The following is a 14,085-nucleotide window of genomic DNA, read 5'->3' on the forward strand; positions in this document are numbered from 1 at the left end:
GCCCCCTGGTTTCTGATTTTTTGTGGCCACAGAGGAGCATGGCAGGTGACTGGAGGGATGGAGGAAGACGGGGAGGCTGGGGAGCTTGCTCCCCCAGCTGCCTCCTTCAGGGTCACTGAGTGCTGGCTGTGGTCACTGGCTCTCTTGGCTGACAATCACAGCTCCTCTCAGGTTGCCATCTCACTGCTCTCACTTTCAAAGTTCTAGCAATGCCTCCCTCCTCTCACCCTTCAGCCCCAGGGCTGGCAATGGAAACTGCTGGTACTAGCTGCATAGTGCTGCCCCACCCCCAGTCATTTCCTACCCCCCTTTGTAAAGAGTCCCATTTTTAGACTCTTCTCAAATTACCCAATTTGAATGGACCATCTGTTGCTGGGACTCTGTGCAAATCTTGTCCATCTCTGACACTAGAGATGAGTCCTACTACCTTGGGGTCCCCAGTGTCTGACAAACAGAAGCCACTCAGCAAACGTTTGCTGACTTGGTAACTCCTGGTGTGCCTCTTAAATTCTAGTGCACAGATAGGTTCAATGCATATTTGTTCATCTTATAATATTAAGTATTATTTTTCTATTATAAATGACCTTCACTTTTCAGTAATAAGCTCTGGAGACTGTTAGTCACAAAGATAAATAGCATTCTTTACAAGCCAACGTGCTTCAACTGACTCCCATAGCTCTGGATGGGAAGAGGAAGGACATATTGCCCCCAGGTGGCAAATGTCTGTGCAGTACGAGGAAAATGCAGTGAAGAGCAGAGCTGGAGCAGCCTTCTGGAAAAACTTTACGTGCAATTAGTTTTACCTGCACGGTGAGCTCTGAATTCCCATTGCTAGCATATTTTTTTTTTGGGGGGGTGCATATAACAGGAGTTCTCAATTAATATTAGTTGAATGAATGGATGAATTCAACATATTCTGTTGCTTGTAAATACTTTTATGATGTGTAAAGGTGATGCTCTGTACCTTTTTTGAGTTTCCGTACTGCCAGCATGCGGTGCTGCGAGGATAATTCCCAGATCCGAAGCGTTTTGTCATCACTCACTGTTGCACAGATGGGCAGGAGAGGGTGAGCTGCCAATCCCCACACTTCTCCCTCCATGTGCCCCTGTAGGAGAGGAACCAGGGCAAAAGAAACTCAGCTCATGCTTCCTACAAGGCCTTCTTCAGGCCTGTCCAGCATGTTGTGCAGCCCAAGAACGTAGCAGACAGATTCACGTATGAATATACACAGAGCTTCCCTAAGCCAAAATGATTGCACTGAATAATTTTTTCACTTGAATATGAATTTAAAGTTAGGCCTACAAGATGCTAAAGAATTCTTTTGGAAAGCAAAAGAGACCCATTGCTTACAGGTTATGTCTGTATGAGGCTAAACATCTTCCTATTTAGAAAGAAACATCCAGGTGAATTGTGAAATGCCCACCTTTTATTCTCTTACACTGAATAAACACAGTGTGTATGTACCTCCTAGTTAAACAACTTGATCACAAACACACAAACCACTTCCTCCAATAAAATTGTATTCTAACAGAGGTAAGTACCACCTATCTTTGTCAAGGACTGAAACAGCAATATTTTTTTTTCTTTTTTTTTTTTTTTGGGTGCTGGGGATCGAACCCAGGGCCTTGTGCTTACAAGGCAAGCACTCTACCAACTAAGCTATCTCCCCAGCCCCAATATTCTTGTTATTTATACACTGTTAGTCCTTTGCATAGCACTTGAAAGAACAGAAATAAATCAAAATTTTCTTTTCTTCCCCCAAGTATAGTTCAGAATCAGCATTTGTTCACAAATTGCTTTCTACATGTGCCAACAATAAACATCAGAAAACTGAAAGGTGCTTAATATGCACAGGACCAATTCCATAACCTGTATGTTACACTTGACTGGCTTAGAATAGCAACTGAGAGAAAACAGTATTAAAAAAAAAAAAAAACGAACACTTAACAGAAAGAAAATAAATTTGATTCCTATAATCTATCACGCAATAAAGCAATGTAAAGGAGAGATCAGTTCTACTGAGCAATAGACTAGATTTTTTTACTAAATTTCTGATTTTAATGACTAATTATAAAAAGACTTTGCATAGAGAAGCAAATGGGAAGACCATGAAAGGCATCTGACAGGTGATTGGAGCTGGAATGCTTAGCAAGAACAGGTGGTGTTCCAAAGAGAAATTGGATGATTTCAATTTAGCTGGAAGACTATTTGAGCAAAACAATAATTTGGTAGAATATGGAAAATTCCAAATAAAACTGACATTCAAATATCTGATCAAATGTGCAGCTGAAGGAGAAATATATTGTTTTCTTATTTATTATCCTTGGAAGCACCTTGCACCCCTAGTTTCTTATTCTTCAAAAGCCTCCCACCCTAAGGCACAATCAGAAGAAAGCTCAGGTGTTCCTATCCCATATCCTCCCAGACTGGCTCTGCAGGAACCTCTCTATGGGCCAAGCCCCTTTGCACATTTTACATGAGGACAGGATTGCAGACTTGGAAGCCCTTTCAAACTGCTACCTCATACTGTTTTCAAAATCATATTTCCTTAATCTGATCATTTTAATTCCTGTATAACACAGGAGTAGATAGTGAGTGAGACAGGCCAGAAGTATTTTGAATGATGTAAGGAAATGGGCCCAGGATCTTATTTTGCTGCTAATTACCCATCAAGTTTATCACAAACTACATAATAAAGAGTTGATTATATTCAAAAAGTGTGCACAATGGGAATTTCATACTTCGATGCATATCACTTATTCCCTCTTCTCCAAACTAGCTTTCCTTCCTTGAAACAATAAATGATCCTTTCCAAGTGTAACTGGAAATTCTGAAATCTTCTCACTGCAGGGCAGATGGTGATCTTAAGCTGCCTCATAGTTTCTTCACTTTCCCTTACAGTCTCTTTCCCCAGGTCAGCACTATGACCCCAAGAGAGCAGGAAACCCTATTCCACCATGCATACCACAAAGCCCAGGGCAAACCTCAGAAGAAGCTCCACAGACACTGAACTGAACTACTGAGTTCTACCTAAGAGGAAAGCAAATGAGAGAACAGATGAGGACAGAGATGCTGGGGGCGGAAGGGGCAGAATGGTTCATAGGTAAAGGTGAGAAGATGGTGGAAAGTGATGTCTGAAGGGTCTACCTGCTCACTGGCTACCCACAGCTCAGAGGGCTGAACCTTCTGCATACTTTCCTGCAATGTCCATGGCCAAGAGACCTGTGGGAACAGCCTGGAGTAGTGGAAGAGAAGGGGCTGGTATCTGACAGGTCTTAGTTTGAGTTCTAGCTCTGCAGTCCTCAGCTTGTGGCCTGTGGGCTTGTGTTGGCCTTTGGTCCCTCACTTACAAGACAATCTTAACTGAGCAAATCTGTACTGCTGATGAGAGGAATGCCATACAGTGGCACTGCCTGACGCACACCAGGTGCTCAGTAAGTGATGGTGAAGGTTGATATTACAGCAACAGAAGAATAGGAAAGAATAGAATTTTAAAGAACCAAAAAGTGAAGAACCTTTACCATCAAGTTCAAAACATATTTAAACAAAATAATCTCAATTATGACAGAATGCTTCATAAAATTAGGAAATGGTTTAAATCTTAAGTTTCAAATCATGTTATAGTTGAAATCTTCCCAAGTATTTTTCCAAAGTATTTAGCAATATAGTACGGATGGAAACAACTAAAACTCTCAGACATTTGGAGGTCAAAAACAAATGCTTTTCGACAATATTAAATAATAACTTATTATGGAACCAGCCCAGATGACTGTCAACAGATAAATAAAGAAAGAAAATGTGGTATATACACACAATGGAGTTTCACTCAGCCACAAAGAAGAAATGAAACTATGTCATTTGCCAGTAAATGGACGGACTGGAAAACATCATGCTAAGTGAAATAAGTCAGACTCAGAAAATCAAGGGTTGAATGTTTTCTCTCCTACAGGGAAGCTAGAGCAAAGTAAGGGGAAAACAAGGGAGGGGTCAGATCTCATAAGATTAGAGGGAAGATCAGGAGGAAGAGATTGAAGGGAAGAGGGATGGGAAAAAGGAGGAAATGAGGAATGAATTTGACAAAAATTACACTCTGTGCACATATAAAGATATCATAGGGAATTCCACCTTTGTATGTATCTATAAAGCATCAATTAATAAAAGTAAATAAATAGAAGGAAGAAAGGAGGATTGGCAAAGTAGAGAAAGGGAACTAGGGGGAGGGAGGAGGAGAGGGAAAGAGGAGGCACTGGGAATTGAAATGGAGCATTAAATTTCATGCATGTATGATTATGTCTAAAGGAACCCAACTAGTGTGTATAACTATAATGCACAAGTACAAGCATTAAAAAAATAAGAACCTATGACCAAAAAGAAAAAGATGTTAGTTTGAAAGGAAATAACAGAAGCAAGAACATCTGATAACAAGTAAGTGAGGCCTCAAGGGCGCCTCTCTAGCATGGTTTTCAGCCTGGCTATCTGGCTCAATTAGCTATAGAGGTTTTGAGATTGGATTAAATGGCTTTTTGTTTTGTTTGCTTTGTTTTTTGGTAAACAGATTCTTATTTAGGATATTCAGGGTGGGCTTGGGCATATGTATTTTCAAAACCTTGCATGGAATTCTGAGCCATGATGTGTATACAGACTGTTCCCCAGGATACAGGAAGTCAGAGGGACTCTCTCAGTGGGATTTTGGGGCTAACCCCCAACACGGCAAGCCTGTAGGCATGGATCAGATCAGGGGAATGAGGTGAAGCTCCCCCACTGGGCCTACAGAAATCTTCAAGTTCATGTCATCAGGACATAACCTTTTCACTCTGGTTTCTGAACACACACCCTCCACCTGTGCCTCTTCACCCATAATTAAGTTTGGTTTTGTCCATGCGTCACCAAACTAGGAGGGACTCCCTCCCATCTCCCATCCCTGAGGTGAGATTTTATCATCTGTCGACTCCTTGAGGACTCTGCTGATGTTCACTTTCATCTGATTTTATATAGATATGATTTTTGAGGGGGAGGGACATTAAGCACAACGTAATGTGTCCATGGGAAAGAAGTCCGAGAACTAAGCAAGGCACATTTGAAGGGAGTGGATAACTTGTCTCCTTAGTTTTATGGATAAACAGATGGTGAGGACCTCGTCCATACTTGAGCCTGATTTGGATGATGAGTGCAGGTATTGTCATGGCATAAATCTCTCAAAGGGGTATTCTGTGTGTGGCAGGGTGGACCCCTATGGACAAACTTGCGGGGGGGATCCTTGCAAGCCTCCTGGTTTCCACCCACTAGCATAATCACCTCTAAGTATGACATGACCTGTGGCTTGTTTTCAACCAATAGAACATGGCAAAAGTGACAGAATGCTCATGATGAGATGAATGTGCTGATATGATTGTTATATAAGATTCTAGTTTGTGTGTGTGTATATATATACATACACACACACACACACACACACACATATATATATATAATTTTTTCTTGCTTGATGGCTTTGAAAAAGCAAGTGGCTATTGGAAATCCTATATGCCAAGGAACTGTGGACAGTTTTTAGCAGCTGAGGATGGCCTCTGGTCAAAAGTCAGCAAGAAAAGAAGTCTCGGTCCTACAAGCACAAGGAACTGAATTCTGCCAACAACCTGAGTGAGACTGAAAGGAGTTCCCTCCTCCCTTGAGACTCAGATGAGACCAGATCTCTGTCCTTTACTGACAAAGCCCTAAGCAGAGGGCCTGGTTCAGCTGTGCTCAGACTTGTAACCCACAGAAACAGTGAGATGACAAGTGTGTGCTCCTGCTTGTCCCGGGCCATGCATTCCACAGCAGCAGGTATCCAGCACAGCACAACCCTGGGAGGTGCTGTGCAAGTTTTAATCCTAAGGAGCCCTCTCGCCTTAACCTAATCTCAATCCTTTTGTCAGCTGTGGCTTATGACATGTATAAACATGGTACCTGAACCAGCAGTGTCATTGGGCCACTCTTATCGATTTCCAGAATCTCTCCATTTTTTGTTCCCACCAGGATGTGTCCATGTCCCAGAGTGATGGCACGAATGGAAGGGTTATCTTCCAAAAGCAGGCCTGGCAGGGTGGGGGAGGGAATATTGCATTTAATACAATGAGAAGGCTGACACTTACTACATATTTAATTTTTATAGTTCCACAGTTCTAAGTACTGGACAATCATCCTTGATGTTTCTACCAGGGGCTAAAAGCCCTACCCATGTAAGAAAGAGAAGTGACTGGGCTATGAACTATTATTAAAAGAAGTTTAGTACTGTCCTCTCCATTCCCATGAACAGATGGGCTTCTATTGCATATCCAGGGGTGGCACCTTTCGAGCTAGTTGACAATGCTGCTCTTTTAATGGCATAAGTCTTCAAGCATCTCTCAAACATATCATCCCAGAGCTCCACGATTCCATCTTTTCCACCGGTTACAAAGCCCTGTAAAGGCACACATGGCAGGAATATCATACACAGCAAAATGACCACCCACCCACCTGGCCCCAACGGGACTGCCTCTTGGGTAAGGCAGTTTTGTGTATGTTTCTTTCCAAGTATATAAGACTGAAAAAATCTGGTGATAACAGTCTTCATATAACATGTTCTGGAAGCATCTCTATAGGAAGATTAAACACACTCTCATTGGGTGTCGACTACTTTTCCTTAGACCACTGGTAAACACTTGCCCACTGGATTTTGACTGGCTGGCTCTGTGTCCAGGATCCCCAACCAGAACATGGGTTCCCATGGGACAAGAAGAGCCTCAAAACCTAGCAAAGCTCCTACCAAGTGGATTGGGATTAACATCACAATTAAAAACAATGGTTAGGGCTGCGGATGTAGCTCAGTGGTGGAGTGCTTCCTAGCATGTGTGAGGCGCTAAGTTCAATGCCCAGCCCCAGGCAGAGGGAGTTGTTAAATATTTAAGAATTAACTAGGTACTTCCAAGAAAAAATATTTGTTATTAAGAACAATTCAAGTACTTGATATTATAAAGTCATTTGCTATTTTGTTCAATAATTTCCATAATAATTAATATTCAGATTAATTTTTACAAAATCTGGAAAGTAAAAAGCTTAATGTGCTGAACTTCCTTTTACTGAGAGTGATCTTCCATTCTAGTTCCAGCTTATGAGTTCTTGGCTTCATTAGTTTTCCTTTCTGGCAATTTATCATATATACCAAATGTTCATGGAAGTTTCTTTCTTTTTTTTTTTTTTTTAAAGAAAAATACTGAGTTATTTTCTCAAACTTGTAATTTAATGCACTTCAATGAAGCTCACAAGAAAATACTACTTTGAAGTTTATTACATTAAATATCCTTATTATAATTAGCCCACCACATTTGTGAAGGATTGAAAATACAAGGGAAATAAAAGCGTTGTACCTGTAATGCTTTTCTTCTTGTCATTATTCCCTAAACAACACAGAACTACAAGTACTTAATATTATTTACAATATTAGGATTGTAACATATACAAAGGTATATGTAAATACTATGCCATTTTATGAAAGGGACTTGAGCACTCTTGGATTTTGGTATCCACAGGGGTATGGGATCTTCAAAGCCATTTCTCATGCTACTGCGGACAACTATATAGAATTTGTAACCAGGAAGGTTCAATCCCCAAATTAAACAAGTGGAGTATTTTATATTGTGATATCCTTGTTTTTCCCCCATGATTTTGCAACTTAACTTCCCAAATAATAAAAAGTTTGACCAAGTTATACCATATCAACTTTTGAACCTACACAATTTTGCATTCTGCTTTAATCTTTTCTCCCATCTGCAGCTTAACCTAAAACAAATTTGCTAACAGAATACAGCTTAAGCACTAAGACCACTACTATAATTGTGCATCAACAGAACTGACTTCTGTTGTGGGATCAACAAATGCCTGGGACAGGTAGTGAAAATGAGGCTTGGCCTACTTAGGTGGGTTGGATGGCTTAGACTGGAGGTCAAAGAGCACAGAGGAACTGGTACCACCAGCAAATTAGAAATGAATGAAAAAACTGGTAATTGCAGGCAAGTTGACTATGAAGAATATTTTTAAAGCACTGAAGGTTAAAGGTCATCTTGGTAAAGGAACACTGCAAGCAGGTTGGGCAGATCAGACTAAGATGAGCTGGAGTGGAATTACATCCCATGAACAGACTTTAACACACTTAGAAAAGCTAAACCTGTCTACACAGAAACAAGCTGGTCATGAACATAACTTTTTTTGGTCATAACTAATGGATGTGTAGGACACTATTCCAACTACTTGATACTTCCTGGTCTCAGTCCATTGTGTCACTGAAGAGGCAGCAGTGCTGAAATACCTCAGGATTCTTCTGCTATTGTGTTCCCATTTATCCCCACACTTCTCAGGGAGCTCTTAATGGTGAAAACTAGGAAGTGCAAGTGTGGAAAGAGTGGAGAAATTGTACATAAACAAAGAGAAAGTATAAAAACATTTGCATTCTCCTTATCTTCCTTTGACTACAGCTTCAATGGTAACTACTTCCTAATTCAGACAGGACTATTTTCAGATCAAGGCATCCTCTTAGCAGGCTTTCTGAGACTACCTTATAATTTTAGAGGGCTGATGAGGAAAAGAATTCTGAAAATCATACCACACCTTATCCAATGCATACATAGCAAACACAGGCCCATCGTGAGCTTTCACTGTCTTCAGGAGTAAGACATCTTTCCAGATAAAAATATCTCCAGTGGCTGCTCCTGAGAACACTAGGTCTTCCATCCGTCCATAAGAAACGCACATCATTGTTTCCAGTTTTCCGACACTTCCAAAAATTCCTCTTTTAGAGGTGAAGCCTCCACCTGGAGTAGACCCGGAGGAAACATTACTTTTAAAAAGTTGGTTCCTTCCGTAAGCATATGGGAAGACTATTTTGTTCAATGAAAGGCTCAGAGTGTGTGTATCATGCATATGACAATATATAAAAATGATGGAGAATATCATAAACAAAAATAACATAGGAGGGTTTCTTACTCATTCATTAATTCACTACTTACTGAGTCTCTATTTTGTGGCAGGCAAATTGACAGGCCTCAATGCCAGGGAATATAAAGATGAAAAGCAAGAATTCCTACCTTAAAAGAAGTAGGGTCTGGCTAGAGAAAGGACACAAATATGTATCTTGGACTAAGGCTCTCATCTAACCAAGGCTCAACGTAAGTTCTGTGCCAGCCAGAAGAAAGAATGACTTAGGGCACAAGGACAGCCTTCATGAATGTTAATTGGGACTGGTTGAACATGTAAAGTGAAACATGCTATACACGTTCCACCTCAATTTTTCTCTCAGCAAATGGTGTGAGAACCAATTGTCACATCGGAGAAGGTGTATATACTGGAACAAACCATCAGGTTTGCTCCCTTGGTGTCCCCATTTCCCTGTGCTCCCTATCACTGAGACACCCAGCCCCATTCAGGACCCCTGCACCCAGGCTGGCTTTCCACACCTACCACCAATTCTCCTTCCTTCAAAAGTGAGAAGCATTGGAATGCTAGCCTGTTCATGTTTTGTGCATTGTAAGGTTAAGTTTGGAACCAAAGCTGATACTGAGAATTCAGAAACAATTGCAATAATGAGTCTGGCTTATTGGTGAGAAGTGTCAGATACTCTTCCATGTCGTGTCATGCTTATTTCGCCATCGCTGTTGTCAACATATAATTCACAAATACTGTGTGTGGAACCAGGGTTTAATTTGTGTACTAAATTCAGTGATAGATTAATAATAGAACCCTCAAAATACTGAAAACTTTATTCACCCAAAATGATTATTTCCTGTTCACTAGTCCAACATAATTATTGCTTTCAGAACAGATGACTAAATATAAAAATCATTATTTTCATAGCAGAACATTTCCCAAGCTTTCTAGACACTGATGAATATGCACAGCATCATATAGTGTTTTAAGCTTCACAGCTTAGACATTAATCCAATGTAAATTTGGGAAATGATATTTCTTAGGCAGATTTTTATATATTAATTTGCAGAGAGACAGGTCACATAGTGTCAATGTTCTGTATCCTTATTCCCTGGCTTGAGGAAAGCTTTCAACTACATGAATCAGCCCAAATGACAGTACCTGCTTGTTGCCAGAATTTGATGTGCTTCATCCCAACTGTAACCAGCTTGTCAACATGGTGTGGATTACACTTTACCACAAATATTTTATCTTTATGTCCTCTGTAAGGAACAAATTAAAAAAATCTAGTTTGGATTGAAATGTTAATAGCATGAATATGGTCTAACTTTCATTATGCACATTTAACAGAACAACTAAATTAGAAAATGATTTTGAAATGCACCTACGGGTCTACATTAAAATAACGAACTTTGGCTTTGCTGTGAATATTGGATTTCTCTTCTTACCCTAATATTGCTGCCAAAGTCTACTTACTTAAGATTTAAACAAATTAATGAAAGATTTAATATGTATCTGAATGTCTTCATAATGTAAAATTAATGCCGCCATCACGGGACTACAAGTAATTCTGGGGATATCAAGATCTGGCACAGTAGGTTGGAAAAGGTACTGCAAGAGTATTAATGAAAAGTTTCAAATATACCATCTTTACTGTGGAGGACATCACTTTGGCTTAAATAGAATTTGGTTAAAAATGTATTCACTATAAATAGAAGCCCCTGGACAATCACATGAGAAAAGGTGTCACCTACTGATTCAAGGCACTTTAGGATATTATATGTTCAGAAATTTAGGTTTATAACCGAGGAGGCAGAAAGATAAGTATAAAAGTAAGGACTGACTGTAGACCTGAGTTACGAGACCCAGCATTAGGGAAATTTCTGTTTTAGAGTACAAAGTCATCACATTAGAGTCTATGTCCTTTTTTTTTTTTTCAGGGGCACTTGACCACTGAGCCACATCTGCAGCCATATTTTGTATTTTATTTTATTTAGAGACAGGGTCTCAATGAGTTGCTTAGCACCTCACTTTTGCTCAGGCTGATTTTGAACTTGGGATCCTCCTATCTCCTACCAAGCTACTGGGATTACAGGCGCGTGCCACCACACCTCGCACCGGACTTCCTATTCTTAGTGGACTATTTGATTGTCTTCTCTGGAGTATTAGCAGATAATTTTTGTTATGTTAAAAAATCCATTAACAAGAAGAACATTACTGATTGCTGTCCCTTATGTATATAAAACCTTAAATAAAATATTAGCAAATAGAATCCAAAAGCATAATAAAAATAAATTATGATCAAATGCAAGAGTGGCTCAACATTAAGGAATCCAATAATATAACTCATCATATTAATAGATGTAAGGAGAAAAATCATATTTTCATTTTTACAGAGGCTGAAAAGTTACTTGTCAAAAATCTAATATTTGTGAATTTTAAAGAAACTGGACAATCAATAAAGTAGGAATTAAAGGATGTTTCAGACTTAGCATGATTTCACATTCATATTTCCCTGTACTCCCTGTCCTTGAGAAACCCAGACAGGCAACTGTACACAGGCTGGTTCTCTGAACCTGTTAAATACCATGACAGCATCCTATCTTTAAAGACAGGACATGCTAGAACAGCAGCTTATTCATGGTATGTGTGTGCATATACCCAAAAGTTAGATTTTTTTACTTACTGGCATTCCCAACAGAGTCAGGAACAAGACCATTATCACTATCATTTAACAGTGCATCAAACATATTAACTAATGCAATTAGACAAGATTTTAAAAGTTGAAGAAGAAGAGCTGGGATAGAAGAGGTAAAACTATTCATATTTGCAGATAATACAACTGTACAACTAGAAAACTCAAAATAATGTAAAAGTGACTACAAACAAGATAATTTAGTAAACTTGCAGAATATAAAATTGAATGGGAAAAACTTCACATATACAAAATATATTAGAAAGGACTATTTATAAGCAACAACAAAAATATCAAGGCATAAATTAAACAAGCAGGATATAACATATACCTGCAAGGAGATATGTTATATACTAACAAACTTAAACCAGAACTATATCCAATCTCCTGGGATAAAGTAGATCTTTTAAGTCAATTCTCCCTAATTTACTTTATGAGTTCAAACTGATTCCAATAAGAAGACCATTGGGCATTTGTTTTTTAATCTGGAGTTGGATACCTTGATTTTTAAGTTCTTATAGAGAATAAATCAGAAATAACAAATGGGAAAACTTTGAAAAAGAACCTAGTGGAAAATGTAGCTATCCTGAATATTTTTAAAAAAAATTGTAAAGACTCCACAATGAAAACAGTGTGGCAGGTAGTGCATGAATTAACTAACAAATGGTAAACAGAACATCCACCAAGGGACCTACAGGAATCTAAAACGGTAGTATATAATAATAACACGGTTTTAAATCAATGATGAAAAGATTAACTTTTACAATAAGTGATATCTGACACCAAATACTGGCTGGTCTACAAAATTACAGTTAATTGCTGGTGGGAAAGCAGTGTGGTACACGTCTTTCAAAGACAGTTTGTGGTTTCTTAGAAAACTTCATACACTCGTCATACAACCTAACAATTCCATTCCTTGGTATTTATACCCAAATGAGCAGAAAACTTAGGTCTACACAAATTGCACATGGATGTTGATAGTCTCTTAATTCACAAATACCTAAATTCAGAAGCAACCCAGATTTCCTTCAGCTGGAAATGGAGAAACTGTGGTAAATTTAGATAATGGAACATTATTCAGCAGTAAAAAATGACATATAGGGGGGAGGGGGCGGGGGTATGAAAGATGGTGGAATGAAACAGATAGCATCACCCTATGTACACGTATGATTACATGAATGGTGTGAATCTACACTGTGTAAAACCATAGAAACGAAAAGTTGTACCCCATTTGTGTACAGTGAATCAAAATGCAATCTGTAAAAAAAAAAAGAGATATGGAGCCATACAAAGACCTGAAGGAGACTTAAATGTATACAACTGAAAGAATGAAATTTGAAAAGGCTACAGATGATACAATTCTAACCATATGACATTCTGGAAGTGACAAAACTATGAAGACAAAAAAATTAGTGGTTGTCAAAGGGTGTAAAGGAGGGAGGAATGAATAAGCAGAACATGAAGGATATTGAGTGCAGTGGAGCTGGTCTGTATGGTATTATCACAGTGAATTATACATTTTTCCAAACTTGCAGAATGCAGCGCACCAAGTGTGAACTCTAAGTGAAGTACGGACTTTGGGTGACAAGGATGTGTTAACATAGTTGATCAGTTTATAATAACTGTGCCACTTTGGTGGGACCGGGGATAGTGGAGGAGTTTGTGCATATGTAGAGACAGTGGGTAGATGGGAACTCTCCGTACTTTCTGCTCAATTTTGCAGTGAACTAAGACTGCTCTAAAAAATAAGGTCTTTTCAAAAGGGAAAAGAAAGAAGTGGTGTTTGCAACACCTTGCAATGGAAAGAGGGTCAAGTTGGAGCTCTTTCTTACAATAAATACTAGGATAAATTCTAAATGGCTTAGAGATCTAAAATGTAAAAGATTAAGCCATGGTCAATTAGAAGAAATTATAGATGGTTTCTTTTTCATCTGACTCAAAATCCCAAAGCAACAGAAGGAAAGATTGAATGGACTACATAAAAATTAAAACCTTTTTGCATAATGAAAAGCACAAAAGCAAACTTCAAAGACAAAGGAAAAACGGAAAAATATTTGCAAGGTATAGACAAAAAGGACAAATAATCCTAATACTCAAAGAACTACCTTCCATGTGGATTGTATCTTAGAGAAACCAAAGAGTCCATGAGAGAAACCTCTTAACAGAATTCCAGCTCATATAAATGAATGACAGAATTTGAAAATTACCATTTTCAATCCCTACTTAAATAATCAATTTAACCCACGGTTGTCAATGGGTATCCGTGAGCTAATGTGTGATGAAAAGCTGTCTAGTGGAAGGACCGGGCTGATACTACCATAACCAGTCAAGCTGAGTAGGACAACTAGGCATTTTGGGGGAGTGGGACAGCTTGGAGGGAAGGAATTCATCATTCCTCTGACATTGTTTGGAATCGCCAGTGAGTGGGAAAAACAAAAAGTGGCTTTTAGTA

The 14,085-nt window shown here is 38.9% G+C and overlaps 1 protein-coding gene across 7 annotated transcripts in view; it reads right to left on the reverse strand.

Moving 5' to 3' along the window:
- The window catches only part of Eml6 (EMAP like 6), a 262,976-nt gene that overhangs the window by 67,374 nt on the left and 181,517 nt on the right, over positions 1-14,085 (reverse strand). For all 7 annotated transcript variants that reach the window (XR_007104749.1, XR_007104750.1, XR_007104751.1 and 4 more), the window contains exons 18-22: positions 10,100-10,200; positions 8,624-8,826; positions 6,329-6,440; positions 5,948-6,075; positions 965-1,106 (exon numbers count right to left, since the gene is read on the reverse strand). Coding sequence is in view for 4 of the 7 variants with exons in the window: in XM_047523319.1 (XP_047379275.1) it covers positions 965-1,106; positions 5,948-6,075; positions 6,329-6,440; positions 8,624-8,826; positions 10,100-10,200 (686 nt within the window). In the remaining 3 variants the exon portion in view is untranslated. The remainder of the gene's footprint in view (positions 1-964; positions 1,107-5,947; positions 6,076-6,328; positions 6,441-8,623; positions 8,827-10,099; positions 10,201-14,085) is intronic.

Source organism: Sciurus carolinensis, chromosome 13 (genome assembly GCF_902686445.1).
Source record: "Sciurus carolinensis chromosome 13, mSciCar1.2, whole genome shotgun sequence".
NCBI classification, from domain to species: Eukaryota; Metazoa; Chordata; class Mammalia; order Rodentia; family Sciuridae; genus Sciurus; species Sciurus carolinensis.